Consider the following 14,224-nt stretch of genomic DNA (forward strand, 5'->3'; position numbering starts at 1 on the left):
CACATGGAAGATATAAATTACAAAATGTGTGTTCAAATGCATTTCAATGTATTGCATTATATTTTTAAGCTACATTTACATGGTGGTATACATTTCTCTCCTGCTTACAAAAAAAACACACATGCATTATTGCAGACACTGGAACTTTGCAGTAGTAAAAATATATGTATGCGCTTTGTACTGCATTAAAAAGCTACTTTATCAGAATTCCTGCAGTACATTTGTAGAAGGTAGTGTAAGGTGAACTCCTCTAAGCTATGTATTCCCACTGCCCAACCAACGTGCCCTAAGCCTGCTCTGGACAGTCCTTCAGTACATTGCTGTTAATCTTTTCATTTGCAATGGTGTTTGTTTCATTTCAGTAGCTCAGAGATTACAAAGCAACTTTAAACTACAATGAAATGTCAAGGGCATTACCTTGTATTGTATCGTATTGTATCAAAGCTTTGGAGAGCCAGGGGTCGCATACCGACAGTGCCCAGACTGTAGTCTAAACAAACAGTCCACACAACATGGCATTTTTGTTAAAGAAATAAAAAAAAGGTCTGTGTCCCAAGACAAATACTTAATTTTAAAGAATATTTTATCAGCCAGTGTAAATTCTGTAAGAACAAGTACTGAAAAGTCAGAACATGTAAAAAGGGAAGAACAGAAACTAAGAATGTGCGTCATCTTGTGGCCATAAAAGGAAATGCACGTGGATACGCTATTCGTATACTGTAACATTGCGTCATCAAAGAGGTGAAAGGTACAAAGAGAGTCAACCAAATCATCAAGACAAGGATAGGCAGTTCTGTGAAAATAGCTTGCTGTTGCGATGAGTTTAAATGGACTTTTTCGGGTTTCTAGAGCAGTGAAATCGGGAGGGAAGTTACTGAATAAAACCTGCGGAGTGGGCAGCACGGATTCTCAGAGCCCCCGGTTTTTCAGAACACATCCCAGGAGCTTGGTTTATGCAAAAGACCTGTTCCTAGGCAATATTGCCAAGGTATGTACGAATGCTGTGGAATCAGTACCACATAACCGAATTTAACAGGTACAGAAATTAAAAAAAAAAAAAAATTGCGACATATTGACTGGATCACGCAAGAGAATGCGTGGCAGTTTCAGATAATATGCAGCTTCGGTTGTGTACATTGCATTAGTTCATCTGCAACGCATGCGTTTGCATTTTGTATTCATATCTCTGCAGAACTCCGGTGACTGTTGGCAAAATACTATGCTAGTATATTTAAGGGAACCCTTGTTTAGCATATTTTTCTTCTAGAAAGAAGTATTTCCGTATCCAGAAATCAGCAACGAAGAGCTAGATGAACTCAATCAACTTGTTGCACCAGTGGAAAAGTTTTTCAGTGAAGATGGTAAGCTTGTTGTTTTTTTTTTGTTTTGTTTTTTTAACCAGTATTTGTTTTGCATCGGTTAGATTGTGGGATTATTCACCCTTGTCTAACTATTTCAATATTTATTGTAAATCAACTTGAGAAAGAAAAAAAAAAGTCTGATTAGCGCATACTAGTTGTGTTGTGAGGTTTGTTTTGTGAATTAATCTAATCTATTATGTTACAGTGGACTCCAAGAAAATTGATGAAGAGGCAAAAATCCCACCTGAAACCATGTCTGGATTAAAGGAGCTTGGGCTGTTTGGAATGCAGGTTCCTGAAGAATACGGTGAGGAGAAAGGAGTGGACGTGTGATTCAAGTGTGGGCACACAAGTGGATAATGAGCCACTACTGTATCATTTTAGAACTCTAATCTCCTGCCTCCCCTCTTTCAAGAAAACCAGAACATATTAAGGTACAGTAATTTTCATAGTCATGTGTTTTATTAATAGTTTAAATGCTGGATTTGTTGTGCTTTACAGGGGGTCTGGGGCTGTCCAACACCATGTATGCGCGCCTGGTAGAAATCATATCATTAGATGCAGCGATCACCGTCACTTTAGCTGCTCATCAAGCCATTGGATTGAAGGTAATTTTATTGTCAGCATATTTTCTTAAATATAAAAAGGCTTCTGTGAAGATGCAATTATGCATCCTGTTCATTTATTTCAAGAATGCAAAAGCCATGGTTCAGGACACAGTACTGGAAGACGAGGTTTTCATTGCATGCTATTTTTTTTTTTTTTTTTCTTTTAATTATTATAAAGAGTTTGCTTCTATTGGGAATGTAGAACTCTGCCAGAATGCCAACATGCTATAAATGTACAGTAAATCGGTGAAGTTGTGAAAGAATTTTCCATATTTCTAACAGCATGATTGAGCAACCAGAAGATCTAGCAAATGGGAATTTTGCACCCCTCTTTTGAACTGTAAATTAATATTTCATGCATTAAACACATTTCACATTAAAATAACTCTTGATTCCTGTACCTAGGGAATCCTGATTGCAGGTAATGAAGAGCAGAAAGCCAGGTACCTGCCCAAGCTGTCCTCCGGGGAGCATGTTGCTGCCTTCTGTCTCACTGAGCCTGCAAGGTAGGTCCTGAGCCCTTCTTTCAATGTCACCTGAATGAAACTGATTAATGAGAGAAATATAGCCATGCAAGTTCACATTATCTTTCCTCCTGGGGAAATCATGATCTTACAAGTTCTGTACGATACCAAAATAGATGTGTAGGTTTTTGACATATTAAATATAGGAAAGGACCAAAGAAAAGTAAACTCCTATACCATACCATTCCAGTTACACTTACATAGTGTCCTTCACATACATAGGCATCCTAGGACACTTTACAAATGTAGTTCATACAGAACTAGATTTGTTATGATTGCTGCTGCTGTTATTTAGAATAAACTACCTTATCAACTGTCCTGAGATTAAGAAGACAGAAGCAAGAAACTATTTAAAACTTCTATTATGGACTGGACTGTCTCCCACATGTTAAAATAAAAATAAAATCCCCAGCATATTGTGTAATATATTAAAACTGCAGCTCAGTTACACTTCCAATCACGACCACAGGACAGCTGATAACAGGTGTCCGGTGAGCAGATGCTTTTGTATCTAATGTTTCACAAGGAACAGACTGGTGCAGATTTCCACCTTAACTTCTCTGAAGAAACAGTGGTGGCCACTGAAGAAGAACCTTCTGCCAGTGTTATGGCAGGTGCTTTCCAGCTTTTCTTTGTACTCCAAACAGTGAAAAATAAAACAGTCCAAGGCTGGTTAAAACTTTTTTTTTTTTTTTTTTAAATCAGGCAATATGGAAACTTTTGACCTTCAGTAACAGATGTTACAATACAGTATTTAATCACTTCGGCAGAGTCACAGTATCACAATCATAGTCACTTGTTGCACTCAGACAATCGTTTACTCTTGAAAACATGGTCTGTATACTGTGGGTTAAATGCTTCAGGTCAGTTGTATTGAACTATGGCCCTCAACTACATTTGTATCCCAGTATTGCATATATACATATATAGGGTTGTTTTTCCAGTATGGCATGTTGATAAAATCTGCGTTTTCTTTCTTTATTGTAGTATTGTAATAGACTTTGTATTTCTACAGTGGCAGCGATGCTGCATCCATCCAGGCCAGAGGAACTCCAAGCAAAGATGGGAAGCACTTTTTACTCAATGGCTCAAAGGTAAAGTGCTGCTTATGTAAAGTAATGACCAGCATCACCTAGGTGACGGTTTGGAAAGTTGTCTGTGCAGACTCCTTGGCCTGGATTACATTTGTCTTTTTTTTTTTTAAATTAGAGGTTTTAAAAAAAGAAAGCTGTTCAGATTTATAAATAGTTTTCTGTTGATTAAGTGCCAACAGCAATATTAACACGGAAAATCTGAGAGAAGACAGAATAAATTACACTTTATAAACGTTGTGCAAAAAATAAACCAAAGCTTGCTTTATTCAACAAAGCAATTAATAAATTAGCAGCCATACATTTTCTAGAAAATAAAGCCCACGAATGAAACCCCTTGGTTCATTAGTTCACTCACGGTCCCTGTTTATTCCAAGCGATCTCCTGTTAATGTACAAGAACTGTTCCAGATGGAAGGTTGACACAAACGTTCTTCAAAACTGCATTCCACATCAGCTACAATCCACAGGTGTTTCTTCACTTACTGCAGCAAGACGAAACTTTGGCAGAATAAAAGATGCAAATCCACATTAATGGGGGAAGAGCACTGTTCGAGACTTAATAACAGACAAAAGAATTCAGAACTGTATCTGTAGTGAAAAAGAACAGAGTGAAACTGAGGGTTTCAATTTATAGCAGCTGGGTGTGTCATGTGACCTTGTTAAGGCAACCTGATTCAATTAACTTAATTGAAATGAAAAAGCATGGCATTACCTAGTCTGTAACTGATCAATGTCAATGTGCTGTATTAGTTTCAGCACATTGGTGGTGGTTATTTTTCTTTTTTCTCCAGTAACTAGATTGAACAATGTAAGCTACTTGGTATCTGCTTCTTCAGATTGTGGTGTTGCTTCTTGGCCCAGGAAGGTCACATGTGTCTCTGTGTAAATACATGAATGTATTGACAGCAATCTTCCACTAGGTGTCCTGTTGAGCCACTTGAATGATGCTGCTGCCTGGCTGGGAATGGTCATTATAATAATAATAATAATAATAATAATAATAATAATAATAATAATAATAACTACCATTTATTTTTAAATTTGTGTTACTTATATTTGAGTTGTTTTCAAATAAATTAACAAAAACAATAATAGTCATAATGCAAATCCATACATGATAATATACTGCAACCCTTGTATTTCAATATTATTTTCATGCATGGTTATTGAATTTGGAAATGGTTTACCGTTGAATTGTTTGTTGTTTTTATTTTTAGATTTGGATATCCAATGGTGGCATTGCAGATGTATTTACGGTATTTGCACGAACTGAAGTTGTTGACAAAGACGGTAACACGAAAGACAACATTTCTGCATTTATAGTGGAAAGAGCATTTGGTGGAATAACCAGTGGGAAACCTGAGGACAAGATGGGCATTCGAGGATCTAACAGTAAGAATACTCATTCTTCATTTGTTCATGTTGCATGTCTTGCAGCAAATTGTTAGATCATGACACGTTTATTAAAGTGAAATTACATAAGTGAATGAATCCATTTATAGTTTCAAGTCTATAATTTCCTGTTTCAGCCTGTGAAGTTCATTTTGAAAATACTCCAGTGCCGATAGAAAACGTAATTGGAGAAGTAGGAGGTGGATTTAAGGTAAGTGATAAAACATTACTGAAGGGCCATTGTGCAAAATCAGCTTCTGAACATGAACGACCAAGACCCTCCCTATTTTAATCTTGGGAAACGATTCTACTTGTGCATAGCGTGTGTGAACAAATACACAATGATTCATTAAAACAAAACAATCATTGTATGGCATTATTCAATTTCACCGAGCATCAGTCTTCAAATTAATACTGTATGTAGATTTATCTTAAGAGTCTACATTCAAACTTAAATCTGTGCTGTTGTGTAAATGGTTTTCTTTTTTTTAAGAATGTTTTCAGTGAATTTTATTTGGATACTGTACTGGTTTCCAAACACTACAGTAGCTCTGATAGCACAGCAAAGGGTTATTTTGGGGACAGGCTGTCATTGCACTCTCTGTCTTTCGCCAGGTTGCCATGAATATCCTCAACAGTGGCAGATTTAGTATGGGCAGTGTGTCTGCAGGAATGATTAAGAAGCTCATAGGTAAGAGGAGCACTTTCATGTAACCTGCTTTAGCTTTGTCCGGCTAGGATGTGGTCAGATTCTTCATTTTTCATGTGAATTATCACATTCTTTTTGGGCTGTTTGGTTAAAAGTCACACTTTGTTGATTTGCTGAAGCAACACGATACCACTAAATAGCAAACCGCAGCACTAAAATCAGCATGTGTGTACCTCCCTGCCAAAACCAGTTAGCTGAAGTGACCAGTTTGCCTGTGGAAATGCCCTGTTGCATTGAGATTGCTTTGATCAAAATATAGAGACGAAAGACAGGGTTTTCTGCAGCATATACATATTACCAGTTTGCTTTGAAGACTAACATTAGATGTACAGAAAATCATTGCAGTCCACTTTTTCCCTGTCACTTTACACTGTTTAATAACTTATTCTGTCCTGACTAATGCTAATGCAAATTGTTTTGTTTGACCTACTTTTTGGTAATGGCACCTTGTTTTGTGGACAATTTTTATTAGACATTTATGACTATTATTTTAGCCTATTTTATTATAATGTTTCTGCCCAGCAATAAAAAAAAAAAGAACACAAATAAATAAATAAATAAATGACATACCGGTATGTGGTTAAATTATCTTGCTTCAGGAAAAAAAAAGTTTCCAATTACTGGAAGAATTCAGGTGTGTAGAGATTAAATCTTCTACCAGAACCTTTATTATTATTATTATTATTATTATTATTTTCCGTAGAGCTTACGGCAGAGTATGCTGGGACACGGAAACAATTCAACAAGAGTCTTGCCGAGTTCGGAATGATTCAGGTATTGGAAACTGGGTTTCTGCCTCAAGAACAGCCCTTAATGCTGGATCACTGAACAGAAATCACAAGCATCTTGTGATTTGAAAGACATTTTGTTAAAATAAAACATCATTTTCAAGGTTGTAGGAAGCCCCTACAAGGTTTAACAACTGTACCCACAACACATTTTAGGAAAATCAAATTCAGGTTTTACATAACAAAAATGTCCTCCCTACAGGTTTGTAAGAGCCCAAACTACTGCAACGCTTTTGTGTACCAGTTGGTTTGCTGTAATGTTTGTTTTGTGAATAGGAAAAGTTTGCGCTGATGGCACAGAAAGCATATGTAATGGAGAGCATGGCGTACCTGACTGCTGGAATGATGGACCGTCCAGGAGTGCCTGATTGTTCTGTAGAAGCTGCCATGGTGAAGGTAAGGAATAGAACACACACAACAGTCTTCCGTTTCACTTTGTTCTAAAATGCACATAAATGTTAGTCAAATAGTTGCCAAAGTAAGACACACAAAAAAGTAGTGTAGGATGTCAAAACTGAGTTCGTAGCAGTATTATGGTAAAGAAAGTTGTATAATGATAATTACACCATATATCCGTTTTGGGTTGCTAAATCATAAATTGTGCTTTGAATCTATTATTTTGTTGTTTAATTCCAAAACATAATAAAATAAAAAAAAGATCCCAGTAAATGTAGATGTTTGATGTATGGGGAGGTAGTCGGAAAATAATTCAGCTGTCAACATCTCCAGTGTAATCTCAGCAGGACCAAGGTTTGAGAAAACCTTACAGCTGGTACGCATTTTGTGATAATGCCAATAATTCTAATGCGAAACAGACTCATCTAACTGATCTTTTTTTAAAACCCCAAGCTTTAACAGACATGCGTTTACAGTGCCTCGTTTCAGGGTTCAGTTGGTAAGCCCTTCCACTTAAATGTCCAACACTCTTGCAGCTGAAATGAGTGGTAATGTGGACAAAACAATTAAGAATTCCCAGATGATGACAAATGCATTTAATATAGAAGATGTAAATGTGACAGTTTACTAATCTCTCTTGAGTATTGCTTAGTTGTTCTGTGTTTCAGATTTTCAGCTCTGAGGGTGCCTGGGTTTGCGTCAGTGAGGCCCTGCAGGTTCTTGGAGGATTGGGGTACATAAAAGATTACCCCTATGAGCGTTACCTTAGGGACTGTAGAATTCTGCCAATTTTTGAGGTACTATTTAATGCCCTGTTTGTTTTCCTAGGTAACTGACTTTACAGTATTTCTCTGAGTATATAATAATTTGATTTCAGAATTGTTTTGTGTTCAGGCTGGTTCATATTCGTCAGACAAAAAAAACTAATTGCAGGAAGACAGGGTGGCGGTAGAGAGGTTGGTCGAACTTTGACCTTCAGTCACAAGACCATCGCTATACTGTCAAGGAATTGCAATAAAATTGGAGAACACATCCCCAGACACGTTTTGTGGGATTTCTTTACATAAGAAAAACAAGGAATTGTTTGGCAAAAAAAAAAAAAAATCCTATCAACATGCCTTAGCAAGTAGAACAATCTTAAAAATAAAAGGACTTCAAGTGAGATGGCAAGGTGTTCGAAAATTATGATACAAACTCAATGTAGAAATTAGTTCAACATTCTCGCATAGATTAAAATGGCATGATTCTGCAAAATTATCTGCTCTTTTTTTTTTTTGGTTTTTTTAATGGGAGAGATGTCAAAGGCGATATAATAATCTTAAGGTTAATTCATTTAATTACCGGTAGTTAACACTGAATATTTGATCATTAATAGCTCATTGGGATCACATATTTAGTTTTCTAATCATCCATTCCATATCATGTGAACTATAACCCTTTTTTCTTCACTTGTCTGTGCTGCCCTATGATAATAACTTTTCCAGTTTGAAGAGCAGTTTGCAATGTGCAGCGTATTCAGAGCTGCGACCCCTGCCGAGATCTATTTAAAGATCCTTCCTTTTTCAGCAGCCACTTGGCTTCCCAGTAGAACACTGGCAGCCCCTTTAACTGACTGAAGCTGCTTATTGTATCTCACTCCTTTGTAATATTAAGAATTCCACAAAAGAAACAATTCCTGCACCAGTGGGGGGGAAATAAACTAGAGCATGCATGAATAACTGTCATGTACCAGCTAGACATGTTTGTTTTACCAAAGGGCAAGAACAAAACTGCAAATTGAGAATATTTAATAAAATGTTCATAGTTCTTGTACTCCAAATAGCTTAAGAGTTTTGCCAGCTAATCCAGTTCTGACAGCCACAGGCTTTCTGTCTTCTTAGAATGTCCATTATTATATAAATGATCTAAATGTTTACTTAATGACAGGGAACCAATGAAATTCTGAGAGTGTACGTGGCACTGACTGGAATGCAATACGCAGGCAAAATCCTGACAGGAAAAATAATGTATCCTTTACACTTATTTCATGTAGTTAAACAGATTTCACAAACATCCCCAAAAATAGTATGTTTGTACAGTAAAGGTTTAATGTTAAAAGCAGCTTGTTCCATACCCCCATCCATCCTTCTTGTTTTGAATAACTAATGCAGGAGTGATACAGTAATGGTGATATATAGCAAATAAATGAAGTTCAGAAGAGCGAGATAGAGGTACTAGTATGTTTACTTTTTTTAAATGGTCAGCATATATTTCATGTGCATTTTAATATTTCAGGGACATGAAGAAAGGTAATTTGGGAGTAGTTCTCGAGATGTTGGGAAAGAGGCTGCGTGACACTGTAAACAAGAAAGTTGATTTTGGGCTGATGGGCAAAGATGGTGTAGTGCATCCCAGCTTGATGGTAAGCCATGACTTTAAAAAAATAAATAAATAATGACACACCAGTATTCATGTACTTATGAATTTGTTTAGCAACTCATGGACAATTTTTTAAATGAAAAAATTGTGCCAAAATATAACATAATACAGTAGGTTTGCAAAATACTGGTTTAAACTATTGAAAAATATTGCTTCATTTTTCAGGAAAATAGTAAGAAACTTGAAGAGAATGTTTATTCTTTTGGAACAACAGTGGAAAGCTTACTTTACAGATTTGGCAAGGTAATATTTTACTAATCTTCATTTATAATTGTGACCAAACTGCTATACATTTAGCATATGTAGAATTTACCTTTTCACATTTCACTATCACTAGGTGGTGTTGGGTTTTTTTTTTTTTTTTTTTTCCTTTTACATAGTCATATAGATTATACACTGTAGCTTGTTTCAATACATGTTCTAGAGATTTATCAGTGTTGGATTGTTTTAGGCAGAACAGATAATCTGTGTTTGAGCTGGACTGGTATGCTCAGGTGTAAACATAAAACAAGGCCTAAACTGGGACTATCGCTAGTTTCCTCAGCAACTTCCACAATAAACAGCTTATCCAAAACATTTGGGATACATTTACAAGTCCCTGTTACCCAGTGAAGATGATGTAATAGCATCTGCTTGACAGCTGGCTTTTTTCGTCAGTAACGTTCTATACAGTATGTTTGGGTTTTTTGGGGTTTTTTGCCTTTTAATAAATACCATTTTACTTGGAAAATAATAAACATCTTAGAAGTGGTGCTGGTTCTTAAAATACTTGCTTTGTGTAATTTTTTTCAATCTGTCGTGTGTTAATGGCTTTTGGGATTTAACAGCTGAGAATAACAAGACTTGTTTATTTAATGTATGCATGAACTAGCCTATTAGAAAAGTAGATGGCTCTAAAGGGATAAAACATTTTAATTTAAAGCAGAGTTAATGCAGCTTAGATCATGTATGCCAGTAACATGTACAGAGTGGCAAAGATTAATAACACATTATAGGTCACCATGACCTCCAGTCAATATATAGTTTTTAAAAAAAACCTCAACCAAGAACTTATGCAAAAGTAGATAACTTGTTTCTGTACCTCTCTTTTTTTCCCCCTAGACTATTGTTGATGAACAGTTGGTTCTAAAAAGAGTGGCAGATATTGTTATTAACCTGTACACCATGACTGCTGTTCTCTCCAGAGCAAGCCGCTCCATTAGCATTGGCTTACGCAATCATGACCATGAGGTAAGCTTCACACGTTTGTCAAAGATCATAGCGGGCACTGTGTATGTTTAATAAATATACATCACACACCAACCCTTGACATTTTGTTCTGTGGAATACAATTCTACTGAATGATATTGTAAACTGCTATGAATAGCAGTAGAATCACATACAGTAGTAGATTTTAAATTAGGGCTATTGCACCTGCCTAAACTGCAGGGATAATAGTACCGTACAATAATACTATAATGTGTTATCTCAAGTGCCAGCTCAACACAACCTGGCTTTTTTGTGACTGCCATTGCTGTGATTATCACCCAAGTAATCTGGGTAAGAGGAAACCTTTCCCCACCATTAACAGCAAATGATTTGGTTCCTGGCAATTTGAACAAGTGAACCAGATTAAAGTAACAATTCAAAACAATATTGATTATGATCTAGTTTCCTTTGTGGAAATTGCTTACTAACCTCACAAGTGAGGGAACCCTGATGCATAACAGTTTAGCCTCTCGTGTGGATTTTATCTGCCTTTTTTTGTTTTCTTTACTGAAGCAAAAGTGCATTTTCATATGTGTTATGTTAAGCAGAGTGCAACACACCCCAAATAAGAAATATTTGTTTCCTTCAAAAACATTACTTTGCAGAAGATAATCTAGCCACCTGCTGATTAACCGATCTAACATATGGTTACACTTTCCTCCTCCTTTTGAAACGTGTACACGTACTGTATAATGTATTACAAAGACACTGGGCTATATTGTTTAAGGTGTATATTGGTAACAGATGGCTTTTGCTGGAGCTAGATTGTAAAATATTGCTTCTTTTGTCAAATGTGAGCTACAGCCAGCTTAAGTGAAAACAGTTAATTGATCTAATATGTTTGGCAGAAATGCTACAGAATGTTCTTTAGTACTGTATCTCTAATAATGACAAATATCCCATTTATGAAAGCACAAGATGTTATCAAGATCATGTAGTGCTTTTGAAAATGTCAGACTGATTTTACTTTGAACAAGCATATAGAGTTTATGAAAGTTTTATGAAAAAAAGATTCTGAACTGTAGTATGCTCACAGGTTTTAATTATTATTTTTTTCCTTCTATGCTGTTTTTAGGTCCTGATTGCAAATACTTTCTGCGCTGAAGCCTATTTCCAGAACAACTACCTCATGGCTCAGCTGGAAAAGAGTAAGTGGAACATAGAATATTCACCAAAAAATTGATTCACAAACATTCTAATACAGAGATCCATCAACCACGTAGGAAGATTCCCCTGAATAATAAGTGGTTGATGCAACCACTTATTCTGTGGTGCTGTAAAATGCTCAGGCAGTTGTGGTTTATCCCAGCAGGTATTGGTTGATCAAATCAACCCCTGTGTCGTTTAAAGTTTTACTGCTGAATTTATGATTGAGCTGCTTTGAGATCTACTACTTGTTCTGTTTCAGATTCCCCTGAAAACAATGATGATAGCATAAAGAAGATTGCCATGCAGGTGCTGGAAAAGCGGGCTTATGTATGTTCTCATCCACTTGACAGAACTTTCTGAAGATCCTGTTAATAGGGTGAAGAAAAAAATTCTGCATGGGTAAAAACATGTTATTGTTTTATTTGCCCAGGATTTTACACATCAGAATCCTTAACTTGTCCTTCTATTTAACCAGTGTTGAGATTTAAAAAAATAATAATAAAATTAATAAAAGTGGGTCTTGTTAATTTAACAATAACTTGATAAAAAAAAAAAAGAATAAAACTACAGTTTGTAAATAATTGAATTTTTAAATACTGTAACAAACTAATGAAAATATATATATATACATATATTTTGTAGTTTACTTCTTATTTTCACTTAAGCTACTGAAGCCTGGAGGCAAGATCCCAGCCTGGTAAGTCTTGGCGGCTGTCTGCCTGGTAGAAGCTACTGGAGCCCTGTACGATTTTCCACCCAGAACTCACAGGAGTGCTCCCTGTGGGTCCCGACTGAGATCAGAAACACAGCAAATGAAACCATTTAGAGCTGTTATTATTGTACTGTATGTCAAAGTTACTACAATGATTTGGATTTGGTTCATTTATAATGCCTTTGCTTTTCTATTAATATTCTGATATTACTTCTGTGTACGTCACAATCAGAGAAGACATGCCTATTTTATGGGCAAATACTGTGTTTTCATTGCAAGGTGTAATTAATCATTAGAATACAGCTTTTTTATACTAATCTGTTCAACGTATTTGCTTATTTGATATCTTAAAGGATTACAGAACAAACTGCAGTGTTTGCAAGAAATGCATCTTTAACACTTTTTGAAATGTATAAATACAAAAGCAAATTTCTTAGTGCAAAACAGCATTTTGGTTCAAGTGTAATCATCCACTTGAATAAAACTTTGATTAACCTAGACAGTATGCATTGAAATTGTGTTGTCGTTTCTTGCCTCTATGGAGTTTTCCGTTGGATGGGGTCTCGCAGCAGCTGTGTCAGTTGGAGGTTTTTCCTGTTGAAACAGGGTCGTCTTCCTCTCCTCTTCAGTGAGCGGTTGAGCTGCACGCTTATAGAGATATTGGTGCTCATTGCAATAGGCCCTGAGAAAAAGATTAAAAAAAAAAATTAAAAAAAAATAGAATACAATGATGAATGAATCCCACAACTGAATCCAAAAGATCTGCAAGATGCTGCTGTTACACACAGTTGTTCCCCATCTTAAACCCCCTTAAAACAAACCAGTAGTAACAGAAATGTTCCATATACAATAAAAAAAGAAACTGAACCACCACCAATTTAAGATGATACAGATGAATCAAATACTTATTTGCATTTCATGAAACTATCCTCATATAAGAAAAATGTGTTACGTGAAATCTGCTCCTTTGAGACGCTGGAACTTCTTGTGTTCCATATTGTAGCGAGGGACTATGTTGGCTTCCCAGTTCAGGCTATGCTGATCATGTAAACCTGGAGTAAACCCAAGGGTAGGCTCCACAGGACCAGCTGACTCTGAGCCATATGGACGCTGAATCACTGACAGTGCAGGAATGGGCTGGAAATGACAGAGAGCACTAATAAGTAAACAAAACCATGAGAGAAAAAAAAAAGCTTGCAGCCAGCAGTTTTGAAACTTGAAACCTCAACAGGCTTTTCAGATGCTGCTTTGATTACATAACATATTATACTTAATTTTACCAGGAAATACTCCTTTCCAATTAACTTGCATTGCCAGTAATGTGTATGTGTGTTTTTTTTTTGTTTGTTTGTTTTTAAAGGATTAAAATGGTTAAACTTGAAAAGGGTAAGAAGTTTACATTGACAAAAAAAAAAAAAAAAAAACACTCCACACTGCTTTACCAATATAGCCTGACACAGGACTTCAGGGACCACCGTGTAAGAGTTTGGGAGGGACGTTTCACAGACTGGCTGCAATGGTGATAATTTGAACTTGGCTTTATTAATGCCATTTGAATTCTGTTAAAAAAAAATGTAGCAGGATGATGTTCATGAACAGTTTTGCCCATAGTCAAGGAATTACTAACCACTGTGTTGGCTGCACACACTAGTATGATGGTAGGATGCAATAAGGTAGTATGTTGGCTTAGCTCTGTATTTTTCCTATCTGCACAAGTGTTATAATAAACAAACGGAATAGCTTGTAAAGTGACAATGAAGTTTTGGCTTATGGCAAAAATCCCTGTGCACAGCATTTTTTTTTTTTTTTTTTTTAATTGAGAAAAT

General features: G+C 36.1%; 1 protein-coding gene across 1 annotated transcript; it reads left to right on the forward strand.

Annotated features, from left to right (window-relative positions):
* Positions 1 to 567: 567 nt before the first annotated feature.
* On the forward strand, positions 568 to 12,898 carry LOC117411961 (complex I assembly factor ACAD9, mitochondrial-like). The gene is made up of 18 exons (XM_058988458.1): positions 568 to 988; positions 1,268 to 1,361; positions 1,567 to 1,668; positions 1,863 to 1,969; positions 2,375 to 2,475; positions 3,509 to 3,587; positions 4,804 to 4,978; positions 5,116 to 5,189; positions 5,594 to 5,669; positions 6,391 to 6,461; positions 6,752 to 6,871; positions 7,540 to 7,668; positions 8,798 to 8,877; positions 9,146 to 9,272; positions 9,455 to 9,532; positions 10,391 to 10,519; positions 11,613 to 11,685; positions 11,946 to 12,898. The coding sequence occupies exons 1-18, from the start codon at positions 818 to 820 to the stop codon at positions 12,044 to 12,046; spliced, it is 1,887 nt and encodes a 628-aa protein (XP_058844441.1). The 5' UTR covers positions 568 to 817; the 3' UTR covers positions 12,047 to 12,898.
* Positions 12,899 to 14,224: the final 1,326 nt, after the last annotated feature.

The sequence above is a fragment of the Acipenser ruthenus genome, chromosome 16 (assembly GCF_902713425.1).
Source record: "Acipenser ruthenus chromosome 16, fAciRut3.2 maternal haplotype, whole genome shotgun sequence".
NCBI classification, from domain to species: domain Eukaryota; kingdom Metazoa; phylum Chordata; class Actinopteri; order Acipenseriformes; family Acipenseridae; genus Acipenser; species Acipenser ruthenus.

Excerpts from the sequence above, each read along its gene's own strand:
- LOC117411961 (XM_058988458.1), top strand. The coding sequence starts at position 818 with ATGAGTTTAAATGGACTTTTTCGGGTTTCTAGAGCAGTGAAATCGGGA. Across the intron at positions 989-1,267 it reads TCCTAGGCAATATTGCCAAG|AAAGAAGTATTTCCGTATCC; the intron begins GTATGTACGAAT and ends TTTTTCTTCTAG. Across the intron at positions 1,669-1,862 it reads GCAGGTTCCTGAAGAATACG|GGGGTCTGGGGCTGTCCAAC; the intron begins GTGAGGAGAAAG and ends TGTGCTTTACAG.